Source organism: Microcebus murinus, chromosome 11 (assembly GCF_040939455.1).
Source record: "Microcebus murinus isolate Inina chromosome 11, M.murinus_Inina_mat1.0, whole genome shotgun sequence".
Classification (NCBI taxonomy): domain Eukaryota; kingdom Metazoa; phylum Chordata; class Mammalia; order Primates; family Cheirogaleidae; genus Microcebus; species Microcebus murinus.
In genome coordinates, this window is record NC_134114.1 from 52,046,407 (window position 1) to 52,063,300 (window position 16,894).

Consider the following 16,894-nt stretch of genomic DNA (forward strand, 5'->3'; position numbering starts at 1 on the left):
AGTCGGATCATGTTTTTGAATCCATTATGTCAGTGTCTGTCTTTTAATTGATATAGTTAGGCCATTTATATTTAATATGTCATAATTTGCCCCCACCATTTTATTTTTGTTTTCTGATTGTTTTCTTTATGGTATTCTTTAAAACCACATCTTATTCCAAATTCATAACAGAAATTGTAGACTTTGGGCAATGTGAATTGGTCTTCACCTTGGTGATTTCTTGCCATGAAATCATGAGTTGTATTTCTACTCTTTCATTTTACAGATCTTTTCTTTTTCAGATAATTGAGACATGGAGTGTAATTTGAATCAAATTAACTAAAAGGATGTAATTTCTCATAGTATTAATAATTTTGTTAACCTGTTTATATTTGGTAAATGATTTAGTTCCTCAGTAATAGTTAAGGATGTTTGTTTTGCTGGTCTTTAATAATTTTGTAGAATGGAGTTGTCATTATAGTAGTTTTTTTTTCTTTCTTTTTTCCATAGAACATTCCTGATGTAGATGAAGAAGGCTATAGTATTAAACCAGAAGCAAATCAAAATGATATCCTTTCATTCTCTGGGTATTTTATGGATTGTGTTAGCATTTAGTAGATGGTTATGACAAAATAATGTATTAATATCTCTTCAAATTTTTAATTATAAAATATGACTCATTCTTAATTTGACATGTTTTTATTAATAAGTTAGTAGTTTTATTTTCATTAAAGTCTATATTACTCTTAAGGTTTGTTCCTTTTTATAAATATGTGAAAAACTGGTTATAATTTAAAAATTAAATTCTTTAACTGATACTCACATACCAAAGAGAACCATTTCTATTCATCTAGTGATTCTGACTCTGAAGATGAAGAACCAAAAAAGTATCGGATAGAAATCAAGCCTATGCATCCAAATAACTCCCATCACACAATGGCTTCTTTAGATGAATTGAAAGTATCTATAGGGAATATAACACTCTCTCCAGCAGTATCTGTAAGTAAGAACATCAATAAGTTTGTATTCTTTATATAGAAATCTTTATTTTTCTTACCTACCCATGTCTGGTTAATTTTAGGAATAATAAAAAATAAAACATTACTTAACAGTTGTTAAACATATTTGGATGAGGAAATATTTAATTTATAATTTTTTATACAGGCAAATAAATTTATGAGTTTGGCTTAGTTTTGCCTGCTTTCGAAAGTTTTGTACAAGAAAGTAAAGATGCAGAAAAGTCACTATTTCTGTCATTTTTTGTATTTTATAAATAGTGCTGTATGTCGCAGGCAGAATTTTGTGAACTGGCAGTAGTAATCTTTTCCTCATCTAATTTTAGAGTTTTTTTATGTTTTGTGAGCCTTATGTAAAAGGGAAATTCCATAAACATGATTTAAAGACTAAATTTTATCTTTGCTTTTTTTGTCTGTCACTGCAACATTTGTGTTCCCATACTTTTCATATAAGGAAAGACAAAGATGAGATTTCTTAGTGATAATGGTTAATTTCTCAATTCTAAAATACCATACTTAATAGCTTTGGGGGAATAAATAAAACATTACTGTAATAATCTTTCCATTAATATTGTAACTTCAGAAATGTTGCACTGTGGGGAAAAAAAGTATGTCTTAGAATAATAAGTATATCTGTACATGATTATTATAATTGATATTAAATTTGTCCTTTATAGTAGAGAATAAAAGTTCTTACCATTTCATATTGTTATCTAATTATATATTTTAAGTAGTCTGTATTTGTTTGGGGAAAAAGTGTTTTTTTCTTATGCACTCTAGAATTTAATTTTAGAATTATTATTTCCCACCTAAAAGATTTCAGAAGTGAGATTTATTATATCATTACTATTTAACATTAAGATTAATTTTGAATTATAAAGAGAATTGCTTAAAATATAGTGTATATATGAAGTAGGAGGTTGTGAACAAAAACTTTTTTTTGTGTAAGACCATCCTAATTTTAAAAATATATGTAAATAAATAAAAGCATAGGGGAATAAATACCAAAATAGTAGACATCTATTTCTGGGTAGTATGATCATGGATGGTTTAAAATTTTCCCTATTATGAATCTCATTTCTATTTATTTTTAAAACAGAGAACATATATTAATTTCATACTCAGAAAATAAATAAATAAAAATCAGAAAAATTTTAATAGTACTAGATTTGAAAAAAATGACATCTTTGAGTTTATTTTTTTACCCAGTTTGCTTTTTCCCCTCTGACTATCTATGTGTTTTAAGATACAGATATTTTAAATATGATTCGGAAGGGAATAGACAAATTATTAGAGCAGGAAAATACAATATTTTAAATTCTAAACTGATTTTCTTTTCTCTTCCATGTATTACTAGAGACACAGTCCAGTAAGTACACGATTTTGCATTTTTGCCCATTGACCTTTTTATCATTTTAATGTTTGAATATTGATTTTTAAAAATTTGTATTAAAGTTTTAGATTAGCAAGTTAAAATATCTTGCAGTAGATGTTTTAATATTTTTAAAACGGGCCAGGCTTACGCCTGTAATCCTGGCACTCTGGGAGGCCAAGGCGGGCGGATTGCTTGAGGTCAGGAGTTTGAAACCAGCCTGAGCAAGAGCGAGACCCCATCTCTACTATAAATAGAAATAAATTAATTGGCCAGCTAATATATATAGAAAATATTAGCCGGGCATGGTGGCGCTTGCCTGTAGTCCCAGCTACTTGGGAGGCAGAGGCAGCAGGATCACTTGAGCCCAGGAGTTTGAGGTTGCTGTGAGCTAGGCTGATGCCAGGGCACTCACTCTAGCCTAGGCAACAAAGCGAGACTCTGTCTCAACAAAAAACCAAAAAAAAACAAAAACATTTTATTGGGTGTTGAAAGTACATGTGTTATTTTCTTTTATTGTAAAAAACTACTAAAAGTTATTTCTATATATCTTTTATGTAAATATACTTTATAATTGAGCGGATATACCAAAAACAACTTAGAATTATGTTCCTAGTATGAACATTTTACCAAATATTTCATTACCAAAATAAATTATTTGTTTAATGTTACCTAGTTTTTGCAATTCTGTTTTAGGTGCAGATGAATCGGAATTTGTCTAGTAAGTTTGACATTTAAATTGGTTATTTTACTCTATTAAAATTTATCAGGCAATTTGTTAATCTTGTAGCCTATGTAGCTATAGAAATAAATGTTTTGTCATCATGAGCCTTAATGACCGACTAGAATGATTTAAACAGAAAAGAACTCATGTATGTTATTTCTTATAAAGCTAAGAGACATGCTTTAAACTTTTAATACATGGCTACAACTTTTTTTCAGAAATAACAAAGCCAAAAAGTAACTTGTGATTAAGAATGTTAAACTGTTTCACAGCTTACTCTGTCTCATAAGCCAGAAGGTATTTATATAAGATGAATAATTTTTAGCTTTACCTGCTTTTAAGTCATATCACAATTGAAATTTCTATTATATGGTTTTGAATATAGCAAATTTTTCTAGGATGTTAACACCCTTTGCAGAATCATGCATTAAAAATAACAAGGGTTGGCCAGGCGCAGTGGCTCATGCTTGTAATCCTAGCACTCTGGGAGGCCAAGGCTGGAAGATTGCTTGAGTTTAGGAATTCAAGACCAGCTTGAGTGAGAGCAATTTTTCTACTAAAAATAGAAAAATTAGCTGGGTGTGGTGGTACGCACCGGTAGTCCCAGCTACTTGGGAGGCTGTAGCAAGAGGATCACTTGAGCCCAGGAGTTTAAGGTTGCAGTGAGCTTTGATAATGCCACTGCATTCTGCCCAGCATGACAGAGGGAAACTTTGTCTCAAAAAAAATAAATTAAAAAAATTAATTCATTTAAATAAAAATAACAAGCGTTACGAGAACAATAGATGAGATAGCCCACTTGAAAGTTATGTGATTTTGTTAACAGAATGCTCAACAAAAACTGTAACATCAATCCTAATAAAAATTCTAGCACAGTTAAAAATACCTGTTTAGATTCAAAATAAATACCAAAATAAAAATAAGGATTTCACCTTTAAGAAAGAAATGATAATAGTAGCTTGATGATAGAAGATGTGAGGAAAATGAGGATAAATGGCAGCTGCTGAGTTACGGAGATGAGAGCAAAATGCAGAAAGATTAGAGAACAGCACAGTAAGCATATTGAGGGAAAAGAAACATCTATACTGAGCCAAATAAAGATAGTGTGAATGAGCATCGTGTACAGTGTGGTACTCATCCATAGTTTGTGGCAGTTACCCATTTTGATGTACTTTGCATTCATCAGCTATTGCTTGGTGATTCAAGACATTAAGTTGCAGAGAAAATGGCTTATGCACCAAAAGGCTTATGACTTTTGCATTACTGATGCTCTTCCCTGTTTACCACTTGCTTATGAAATGAGTCTCATTATAAATGTAAAAGTAGCAAAACAGGCTGTCTTATAAAGGGGCTGTTGTTCCAGGTTGCTATAAAATTTCTAAAATTTTTCAAAATAGGATGTCCTTCAAGAGTCATAACTACTTTTGGTCAATATAATAATCACTAATAAAATTCTTAGAACTTAAAAATGCTTTCATGATTCATCAATTAAAATTCTTGAGTAAAATTTATGTATTTAAGCATTTTTTCTAATATTTGAAGTTGCAGTCCATATTTTCTATCTTCTAAACAGCAGTTTTATTTTAAGAAATATCTTAGTTTAGTTAACTTAAGTAATTTCTTACTAGAACTGTTAGAACTAATAAAAATTTAATAGAAATTCAGCTATTATTTTAATATGCATGATAGAAAAATGGTTAAAAGCTTATTTACCTTTTCTTTATGATTGTTTATGTTATTAGTTCCAAAATTTATTGCTATACTATTGGGATATATGTGTAGAGTTTTTCTTTTCATTAAAATATTTTATTTCTCAGATTATGAATTTTTCATAATATTTTAATTTTTTAATTAGATGAGGAGTTAAAATCAAAGCCATCTGCTGTACCTAATGAGTAAGTTCTATGTTTTAATCTTTTTTTTTAGGTTCATGGCAAAATTGAGTGGAAAGTACAGAGATTTCCCATATAGTCCCTTCCCCTGTGTTTGCCCTGTCTCCCTGTCAGAATCCCTCACCCAGAGCCGTGTATTTGTTACAACTGATGAACTTACGTTGACATGTCATAATCACCCAAAGTCCATAGTTTATATTAAGGTTCACTGTGGGTGTTGTACATACATTCCGTGGATTTTGTCAAATGTATAATGACATGTATCCACCATTAGGTATCAAAAAGAGTATTTTCACTGCCCTGAAAAGCCTCTGTGCTTCACCTATTCATCCTGTCTTCCATACCACACTTAAGTATCCTTCTTGTGTCCTTTTTAAAAATCTTATTACCTTTACAGTTTCAGTTCTAGTAAAGTGTTATCCTCTTTTCTAAACTGTGAAATGCCATGTAGGAGTTTTTAGATGCTTTAAATTATTTCTCACTTGATCATGTTTCCTTTTACAATGATTTTTTTTTTAATCCATTCAACTGTAGTTGGCCTTAGTGGCCTCACTGCTTCCAAATAAATGATTGTATCCTAAATTCATAAATTTCTGTATTTTAACTCTTTATTGTTAGGGAAGTTTTCTCATTTCTTCCTTCAGTTTTGACTGCAATCTTGTGAAATCGACTTTATAGCTCATAAGCTTAAAAATGAGGAAATGGCTGGGCGTGTGGTGGCTTATGCCTATAATCCTAGCACTCTGGGAGGCCAAGGCGGGGCGGATTGCTCGAGGTCAGGAGTTCCAAACCAGCCTGAGCAAGAGAGAGACCCCGTCTCTATTATAAAATAGAAAGAAATTAATTGGCCAGCTAATATATATAGAAAGCATTAGCCGGGCATGGTGGCGCATGCCTGTAGTCCCAGCTACTCGAGAGGCTGAGGCAGGAGGATTGCTTGAGCCCAGGAGTTTGAGGTTGCTGTGAGCTAGGCTGATGCCACAGCACCTCACTCTAGCCTAGGCAACAAAGCGAGACTCTGTCTCAAAAAAAAAAAAAGAGGAAATGTCTCAATTAAGTTGAAAAGGAAGAGCAAGAGGGCACATTGTGAGATTTTTCTGAAAAGAATAAAATATAAGTAAGCCCACTATCAATAAAAATACTTTGAGTTAATGTTTTTTACTTGAATAAAAGTAGGCTTAATTAAATAAATACTTGAAAATTATTTGACACTTTTGAGGCACTAATTGAGCACATTGGTGGTATTTATTTGATTTATCATTGTCAAAGATAGGTTGTTTAGTGTTTTAAAACTTTGGTTTTAAAACATTTATGCAGGTAATGCTAGGCTTTATCAGACAAGGTGTAGTTTGCTTTCATGTAGGTGAATGTTGAGATACTTTGGGATAATTCTAACATTTTCATTAGTGGGCCTGCTTTCTGTGTAAGATTTCCTAAAGAATTTTTTTAAATAATGGCAAGTTGATACATTAAAATATTTAAACCACCTTTCAGTTACGTGAAAAGGACTTTAAAAAAAACTTTACTCTTTTTCTTCATCTTTGAAAATAAATATGATCTTATAAAATTTCTAGCCAAAGCCGGGCGCGGTGGCTCACGCCTGTAATCCTAGCACTCTGGGAGGCTGAGGCGGGCGGATTGCTCAAGGTCAGGAGTTCGAAACCAGCCTGAGCAAGAGCGAGACCCCGTCTCTACTATAAATAGAAAGAAATTAATTGGCCAACTAATATATATAGAAAAAATCAGCCAGGCATGGTGGCGCATGCCTGTAGTCCCAGCTACTTGGGAGGCTGAGGCAGAAGGATTGCTTGAGCCCAGGAGTTTGAGGTTGCTGTGAGCTATGCTGACGCCATGGCACTCACTCTAGCCTGGGCAACAAACAAAGCGAGACTCTGTCTCAAAAAAAAAAAAATTTTTTTTCTAGCCAATTTCATATCACTTAAAATTTCTGATCAAGGCTGGGTGTTACGTGTGAATCAGCAGACCTGAGACTATTTTAGAATCAGGTAGCTGTGTGTCTTTGGGCAGCTCATTTAGACTATGATGCTTTTCCTTTGTAAAGCTGAAATTATGATTCCCATTCTGATAGCCCACCAGGTTGTTAGTGTCTAACAAGGCATGATCAGTGGGGATTAATCATCCCCACTCTTCCCTACTAACTTTGCATAATGTTATTATAGGTTCTGCTTATAGCAATTAATGAATATTGGCTTCTTAAATCTGTTAATTAAATTTTTTCACATGCATTGGTAGAGTATCCATCATTTTAATCAAGTATATTGAACTGTTAGAATTCTTTCTATGAAATAAAAATAAGTGACTAGATTTTATACTAGTAAAATATTCTTTTGTTAAAATTCTTATTTTTTAACTGTTATAGTAGGAAAGGGACCAGTGATTTACTTGCTTGGGACCCCTTGTTTGGACCATCTCTTGATTCATCTTCTTCATCTTCACTAACTTCGTCATCATCAGGTAAATATATATATATATAATTTTTTTTTAAACTAAAGAATACAGTAGTTACTTTTCCCTCATTTATTCACTACTTGTGCATTATACTTAATGAACAAAAATTTAAAAAATCTGGCCTGTGTTCATATTGCCAGATAGAAGTGATTTTATACTAGTTTTGTTATCTTAGCTTACAGACCCTACGGCTTAAACCAGGTGTCCTCAAACTACAGCCCACAGGCCACATGCAGCCGGCAGAGGACATTTATCCCTCCCGCCGGGTGTTTTTGCCGCTGCTGCCTATCCTCCTTAGCAGCCGACTCATCTCGGGCCCACAGTGCGCATGTGTAGAATGTGCGCCACACTCTCCAACAGCCCTCCAACAGTCTGAGGGACACTGAACTGGCCCCCTGTTTAAAACGTTTGAGGACCCCTGGCTTAAACAATAAAAATTTATCAAATACCAGGGATTCTAAAAGCTGATATATTTATTTCTAGACATCATTTCATATCATTACTCAAATAATCTTACTGTTTATAGATAGTTGAAATACAAAATACACATTAATGTAACCAGTTCTATCTTGATGGACGTTCAAGTTGTATCTAATTTTCTAGTATTATGAACATCCATAGAAATAACAAATTTTGTGCATGTGTTTCATAATATCCTTGTAATTATCAATATAAAATGTATGGGTCATACAATATGCTCGTTGATACTTATTGCCAAATTGCTTTCTAGAAAGGCTTTAACACTTCACAAGCAACATGTGAAGGAACATGATGAGTGTTTTTTAATTGTTTAGGCAAGAGTAGATTTTTTCTTTTCTTCAAAATACAAATTTCTTATTAGTCAAAAAATCAAAGCAGGCATCAAAAATGCATGTTTATTAAAACCACTGCTTGTCCAAAACAAGAAAAGAAAATCATTTTAAGTTGATCTTGTACTCTCGTCTCCGGGATTTCAGAATTGCCAGACAGTTTCTGGGGTTAAGGAAGTGCTGGAATCATGGGGGGAGAACTTAAATGTATCGAGTTCATGCTGTGTAACTTTGCTAGGATCTATGCATATTTTGTTTAATTTTACCCCATTAATAGCCGCATGAAGTTTTTTAAATTTTCCCTGTTTTATAGATTAAAAAAGTAAAGCTCAGAGATGATAAGTAACTTCTTTAAGATCATATAGCTAATAAATGATGGAAACAACATTAACTTAGCTCTTACTAATTCTTAAAATTATTGTCCTATATATCACACTCTGGCAGATTAACAACAACAAAAAACCATGTTGAAACCTTTTACTATTAATAACAAAATAAATGTTAATATTTAAAATTAGACTGTTTAGAGACTAAATATTTTAACTAATGAATTATAGGAAACCTTAACTCTGAACACTATTTGGAATTTTAAAGGGAGAGTAATCTATACCTAATACTTGTAAAACAGCAAGAAACAATCAATATATAGTTGATAATATTCTGAAGTGGCATTATAGTATTTCTCAATGGGCATTCGTTACTATTTAGTTTTATAAAACTAACCTTACAAATATATTGTATGAGGAAAGTAATTATACAGGAAAAACTGAAGTTGTTGCTAAGTCTCTTTTATATAGTAAAAATGTCAAAATGAAGTTTTATGTTTAGAATGAAGAGTTCTAAACAGTATTTTAAAATCTTGTTAATATCCCTTTATGAATTATTTATCAAAATGTTTAATAGCAGTTTTCAAATTGGTATCAAAGAGGCTTTAGTTATATAGAAATTTCTTCATAATTCTGTTCATTATTTCTTGCTATTTTCTTTAGTGCAATCTCTTTCTTTTCAAAAAAGTACTCTCTCTTCCTCCTGCAACCTATCTAAAGAATGTTTCCCAGCCTGGGCAACCAACATGGTGAGACCCTGTCTCTACAAAAAATTTAAAAATTAGTCAGATGTGGTGGCATGTGCCTGTAATCCCAGCTACTCAGGAGATTGAGGTTGGAGGATTGCTTTAATCCAGGAGTTCAGGGTTGCAATGCGTGCTATGATTGTGCCACTGCACTCCAGCTGTGGGCAACAGAGCAAATCCCTGTCTATTAAGAATGTTTTGGCCATATCACCATCACTTCAGATAAAAAAAAGGGGTTCATTTTCATTTAGTGGTCATTTAATGTTTAGCATCTAGGAAATGATAAAACATGTATTAACCCTTTGCTGTTTTTTTAATTCACTCCAGAATGCATTTTTAAACCTTCCTTTAAAGTATGAAAAATAATGTCATAAATTATTCTGTCCTTTAAAAAATGTTAGTGATGCTGAAAAGAGATAATTATCCTGCTCTACAGTAAATTATTAAGTCTTTACTTGAACAGAATATAATTACTGATCAAACTGCTGAGTTCGTTGTTGTTATTTTCCTGTTTTACAAAACTGGCCCTAAGTGAAATTATGAAATAGGCATTTTTATCTTAAATTTTGTTCCACCATTTTTTGCAATACACTCCTCCCCCATCTTTACACAGGTACCCATTTTCACATTTTAGCAAGGTCCAGGTTGTGAGATGATTCCCTACATGCCTCTGTCTCTTTCAGAATCTTAATTTATCAGTGACCTCATCTTAGCTGAAGCACTCTAAGAAAATAATTCCAGCCAGTCAGTTAATAACTGAAGGGTTAAGCATGCCAGTGTTGTTATATGTTTAAAAAGATTGCTTAGAGCTTGGTTAGAAAGTAGTTTCAGTTACATGGTGTACCATGTAGACTATAAATAAGCATTCACGTATGTATTTTTAAAAATTTAACATAAATATCTTATACCTACCTGCCCTTTGGTAAGTGCCATTGTAGACCATTTTCTTCTTTATCCATCGATTAATTGAGCTCTTGTGGTCTGCAAAGACCCATTAAAATCCTCTTTTGAAAAATATTAGGCCAGTTATTAATATTAACTCAAATGCCGATTTAGTACAACTTACTTCTTACAACAGTTTTATCACTAGGCAGTCATGAACTTTGTTGCATACCACACATACACAGCACTATCACTTTGCCACCTTGTCAAATCATTTTAAATCTTGTACTGACTTATAGTTACCTTTGCTCTTCTGAGAAAATAGGAATAATTCTGACTTTGTATCATTTTGGACCTTCAGTTCTTCATATTTTTTTTCATATTTGCATTTTAAGTTTCTTATGCTTATTGTTCCTCAGTTAATATAAAGTTTGAACTCATGTTCTTCTTCCATGTATTATTAAATTTTTGTAGTTTCAAGTAATAATAGATTATATTTTAGTTGTATAGTTTTCTTGTTGCTTCTGGTTTTCAGTTGTTTTCTTCTTATTCAGCTGTGACCTTAAAGAGCAGAGTAGGGAATTTCATTTCTTCTCCCACTCGTTTGCCTAGGTGTGTGATAATTAAAATGCACTTGAAACCAGGTCAGATTTTGGTCTAGAAAGCCCAGCATCAAACTTTTCCCCTAACTCTATTTTATCCTGCTGTAACAGCACCACCAGAGAGCACAGATAAGTTTCCTTTTGCTTTGTGGTCACAAAATCAGTGGATTTTCTTTACTGATGCACTTGTTACAATTAATAACTCCAGTGTAGCTCAAAAGGCATTCCAGAGATTGCATTGTAAAGCAGAAAATATTTTGGGGTTCTCTGATGGCTTTGGGTGGGATGTCTTCTAACAGTTGGATCTGTGAGGATCAAAGTGATCTTTGCCATAATATTACATGTCTTAAAAAATTACTGACAGAAGAAGTTAACAATGCTGCTGATCCTTCTTCTACATTGTCATCACTTCTGGATTCTAGATTGGTCCCTGCTTTTGTTCAGATAAAGAATGGTATGGGAAATATGCATTGTCCGTTCCCTTTAGGTAATGTATGGGGACAGATATAGATTAGTTCTTATCTCCTATGTTTTTATACTTCACAGGTCATGGTCACTTTATATTTCTTGAAACACTGTATCTAATAGAAATTTGTAACCGTGAGCTCCACCAGCACTACCACTAGCAAAAACCAAAACACAATTAGGACACTTAAGAATGTAAGCAATTGTATAATAGTAATCTCTTCCAGAGGCTTCTAGAAGGAGTGCCTAATTGACATATGCAAATATAATATAGATTTATTTATAAACAATGGTGTTAATAAGTATTGTTGTTAGCTTTCCTCAAAAACCAAATTCTTACTGTTTGAAGGAACTAGATGTTTCTAGCAGGCTTGGTTTGAATGGATCTAAATGCCATTTGGACAGGCCACTTGATCGATCAATAGTGAAACTTCAGGTGTAAATGCCTCTGTTGTGTTAAGCTCTCTCACAAACTTGAAATAACTTAAGAGTATATAAGTTACTGCTGATAATGAACATATCTTTAAGGTAGATATGTCATAGCATAAGGAAGTGTTATAGTCCTCAGATTTTAGTGCACATTTCTGCCAGTGTACAACTTAAAGTGTGAGTGTAGCATGAAAGAACTGATACTGACCTGAAAGAAAGCAATCTCAGAAACTAAACTTGATTTTTTTTTTTGTTTTCCTGGAGCAACTTGAACTAAGCTTGCATCTTTTATCCCTTTATGTGATAGGCTTTCTAAATAATTTCCTACCTCTTATGCATTTACTTTCAATCATCTGTGACTACCCTTTTCTTTAGGTCTCTTCCTACTACTTTCATGCCCCTTCCTTTCATGCCTCCATTGCTTCATTGATGATCAAAGGCTGGCCTTCAGCTTTATAGTTTGTTTCCCCATGTATACTTAGGCCCATTTATGTATATTTAATTTTGCATGTCTGTAAACTTACAGCTGAATATGTTTCTTCCCATCCATTATATTTTTCAGTGTCTCAATTGCAGCCCATATGTTAGGGTGGACCAAAGAGTTTTGAAGAGCATTTAAATCAATTATTGCTGATTAAACATGATTTTAAAGATAACTTAAACATATTTGCTTCCATTTTTCTATTCCTGCTTTGATTATGCTAACACATTTGTGACTTTTGAAGATATACACTTGAATTTTATTCAATAATTTCTATCATAAGTTATTTTTAATTAGGAATACTGATATTTCTGATTTGTAAAATTGTAAAATTTGCAAATGACATCGAAAAACAGTAAACATTATATATGACTTAGGAAAAGTTAAGGTATTATTTTGAATATTTATCAAAATTAATTGTGATTTGGGGAAATTTTTTTAGTAAGTGAATAGAATAGTTTTAATGCTTTTAATTATCCCCCCAAAATGTTACAGTATGGTTCAACTTAAAAGTCAAATTAACAAGTTTAATTAAGGTTTTATTTAGTGTTAATTGTTTTATTTACAGTTCACATTACTATTCTGAAGGCACAGCTTCAAAGCTTGCATTTGCATTACTGTCTATAAAGTAGATGTTGGCAATAAACTAATGATCTTTGGCCTTAAATTGGTTTATTTTCACCAGCTAATTTATCAGATTTAATTTTTTATATGTGTAAACAATTGAAACAGGAATAAAATATATATTTCAGTTTTATTGGAATGTTAATTTTTTGAGAGTTTTATGGGTAGTTTTGAAGAAGCATAGATTCCCAAAATAGATTTTGGGATCTATCCCAAGATAGATTCCCAAAATTTCAACAAACATCTCTAATTTTTTTAAAAACTGCTGAAAAATGACCTTTAAATCCTAAGAGTTCCTTTATAATAGAATGTCTTTATGTAAGTATTGCTACATAATAATGATTTTCTTTAAATTCTTTTCTCCCCCCCACCAGCCAGACCTACAACTCCTCTTTCTGTAGGCACCATCGTCCCACCTCCAAGACCTGCTTCCAGACCAAAGCTTACTTCAGGCAAACTCAGTGGGATTAATGAAATAGTATGTACTTAGATTTTGGTTTTTGAATTATATAATTGTTTTAATATGCAAATGATATGTTTCTATATGTTTCTTTACAGTTAAGTGCTTGAAGTTTTCTACTTGAGTCCTCAAAGTATAGAAAAATTTTCCCAATGAACACTTCCTTTACTCTCACTACCTCAGGGATTATACTTGTGGAATAAAACATTGGTCAGGAGCAAAGAGATTTCCTGAGGAACTTGGCACATTTTAAAAATACTATTTTATAGTATTTTATAAAAATATATAGTATTTTATAAAAAAATACTATTTTATACTGATTGTCTAGTAATAAAGAAGTGATTTTCATATAATTCTGCTTAAAGTCAAATATTAAGGAAGAAAGGTGGCCTGTTCTTAGAGGCCTTAGAAGTATGCTGCCAGGAGGGTCATAGAGGGCAACTAGTTTAGCTTTTATATTTTATAAATAAAGAAACTGGAGTCTACACCAGTTAATTGACTTATAAAAATACATACTGGGAGAAAAAGTCATTGATCTGCAAAAGTTGTCAGATAATGAGAGAAAAATCTATGGGCTCTATTCAGAGTGAGGCTGTCTCAAACTGCTTCATCTTTTGTAGTAATTGCCAATTTAATTGTCAGAATTAAATTTATGAAAGTCAAGCTTAATTTTTTTCCCCTCGATATACATCTCCACTGGGTCACCATAGTCCATGTAGTTGAATGTTTAAGCTGAATGTACAAGAATATCCATAAAGTACCTCAACAACCTGCATTATCAGACTAACTGCCCGTCTTTCTCCTCTTTCCAACTTAGGTTTGAGCCACTCAGAACTTTCCAGAGTTCCCCAAACATTTCATGCTCTTTTATACATCTATATCTTCTTACTGTTCTCCTGGTATCTGAAATGGCCCTCAGTATTCTATGTAGCAAATTGACCTCTTTCTTTAAAACCCAGCTAAATAACACCATCTAGGTAAAGCCCTATTTGATCGTTCTATCATTCGTCCTCTTTATACCCGTATGCATACTTCGCTCATTTTCTGTTAGTACACATATTCCCCTAACTGGACTGTGTCTTAGTCAGTTTCATATTCTCAATACTTTGCATAATGCCATTACATGGTACGTAGTTAGGAATTGTTCAGTGAATAAATAAGAAGGCTTCAGCATTGAATGTTGAAAGGGTGCCATCTTTCTTAAACCCTCCCCCCCCCATCCCGATGAACAGACTTAGTGGAAGTGAAATGAAAGACGAGGTACAAGCTGCCGAGATGATTATTATTTAAGTAATATAAAAATTACTACATCTTAATAACTTGTGTTTTTTTCATGATTACAAAAGGAATGCATGTTGTAAAATTTGGAAAATAAAGAAAATGCAGAAAATTAAAAATTCCCTCATATTTCACCACCCAAAGATAACCACTTTATTTTTTTTTTTTTTTGAGACAGAGTCTCGCTTTCTTGCCTAGACTAGAGTGAGTGCGGTGGCGTCAGCCTAGCTCACAGCAACCTCAAACTCCTGGGCTCAAGCAATCCTACTGCCTCAGCCTCCCGAGTTGCTGGGACTACAGGCACGAGCCACCATGCCCGGCTAATTTTTTATATATATATATATTAGTTGGCCAATTAATTTCTTTCTATTTTTATAGTAGAGACGGGGTCTCGCTCAGGCTGGTTTTGAACTCCTGACCTTGAGCAATCCGCCCGCCTCGGCCTCCCAGAGTGCTAGGATTACAAGCGTGAGCCACCGCGCCCGGCCGCACTTTATTTTTTGAATGTGTATTAACTTATCCAGAGGCAGTAATATACAGTTGTTAAAAGTACAAACTTATTACTCATATATTAGCTGAGGAACCTTAGGCAAATTATTTAAAATGAGTCTGTTTCCTCATGGGTAAAATGGATATAATGACATTAGGTTGTTGTGAGGCTTAAATGCATTAATATGTGTAAAACACTTAAAACATTGTTGAGTGCAAATAATCGCTCAGAAAAAATATTATGAATAAATTCATTTATTATGAATAAATAAAAGTCATACCTCATGTATTTCTAATTTGTTTTTCACTTGAAAATATCTTAGGAATGTCTTTCTGTATCATGAATTGTTATTATTTCGTAGTTTTACAGCTTTTTGTAAATTATTATTTCATAGTTTCCAAGCTTTTTTAAAATGGTAGAATCTTTTGTCAAATAATTTAAAATTGTTTAAGTATATTAATATAAATCAAGACGGGACTTTTATAGTTGAATCCTTCACATCACCCTCCCCACCACCACCACCACCACCACCACCACCCCTGCCCCAGCCTTGAGAGCCTTCTGGAAACCCCACCCTGAGGGCTGAAGCATTAAGCTCTCTGGAGGGAGTACCATTTGAAGTGGCTGCAGAGTATTTCAGTGTATTAGTAGTCTATCTTCTACATTGTTGTCAGAGTTAAATTTCCAGAGTTTATAGAATTTTGACATTTAGTTTCATGTTTTCATTATTATAAATGATATCTTTTTTTTTCTTTTTTTTTTTTAAATTTTATTTCAGCATATTATGGGGGTACAGATTTTAAGGTTTCAAGAAATGCCCATTTCCCCCCTCCCCCCAAAAGTCTGAGTCTCCATCATGACCATCCCCTAGATGGTGCACATCTCCCTCATTATGTATGTATATACCCGCCCCCCTCCCCCCTCCCACCTGCCCAATACCCTATTACTGTAGTACCTATGTGTCCACTTAGGTGCTATTCAGTTAATACCAGTTTGCTGGAGAATATATCTGGTGCTTGTTTTTCCATTCTTGGGATACTTCACTTAGTAGTATGGGTTCTAGCTCTAACCAGGAAAATAATATAAATGATATCTTAATGAATATCCTATGTTTACGCCTTTGTAGACATTCATTATTTTTTTAGTAAAATATTTTAAAAGTGAAATACTCTCCACTCCATTGGAGTGCCTTTGGAAAAAGGAATTGCATACTTGTATGTGCATTTTTTCTGAAGAGAGGGCTCATAGCTTTCACTATATCCTCAAAGGAGTGTATAATTATACCTTCTCCAATCCCTGAGTGAGCCCCCCTTTGTTCTAGAGGAGTGGTGCTTAAAGTATAGTCCCAAACCAGCAGTATTAGCATTACCTGGGAACTTGATAGAAACTTGGTAGTTTCTCTGGCTTCACCCCAGACAAATCAGAAAATCAGGGAGGGGCCCAACAATTGTGTGTTAACTAGCCCTCCAAATAATTCTGATGCTTGCTAATGTTTGAGAAACCACTGTTGTAAAGCAATGCTGTCTATATACATAATTTTAGATTTTCTAGTAGCTACATGAAAATAGTAAAAACAGTGAAATTCATTTTAATATATTTTATTTTACTCAGTATATCAAAAATATTTTAACATGTATTCAATATAAAAGTTATTAATGAGATTTTACATTCTTTTTGTGTGTATGCTAAATCTTCAGAAATATGCTCTATGTTTTACACTTATAGCACATCTGGATTTGGATTAGCCACATTTCATGTGCTAGTGACCATAGTGCTAGATAGCACAGTTCTAAAATAAGAGAAAGCCAGGTGGGAAAAAAGCTGTGTTTGCTTTTTTCTAAAAAATTATA

The 16,894-nt window shown here is 33.1% G+C and overlaps 1 protein-coding gene across 1 annotated transcript in view; it reads left to right on the forward strand.

Moving 5' to 3' along the window:
* The window catches only part of FCHO2 (FCH and mu domain containing endocytic adaptor 2), a 127,033-nt gene that overhangs the window by 86,887 nt on the left and 23,252 nt on the right, over positions 1-16,894 (forward strand). The window contains 7 exon segments of the mRNA XM_012783348.3: positions 490-547; positions 803-978; positions 2,353-2,364; positions 3,064-3,088; positions 4,947-4,986; positions 7,367-7,458; positions 13,191-13,294. Of these exon segments, the coding sequence (XP_012638802.3) occupies positions 490-547; positions 803-978; positions 2,353-2,364; positions 3,064-3,088; positions 4,947-4,986; positions 7,367-7,458; positions 13,191-13,294 (507 nt within the window).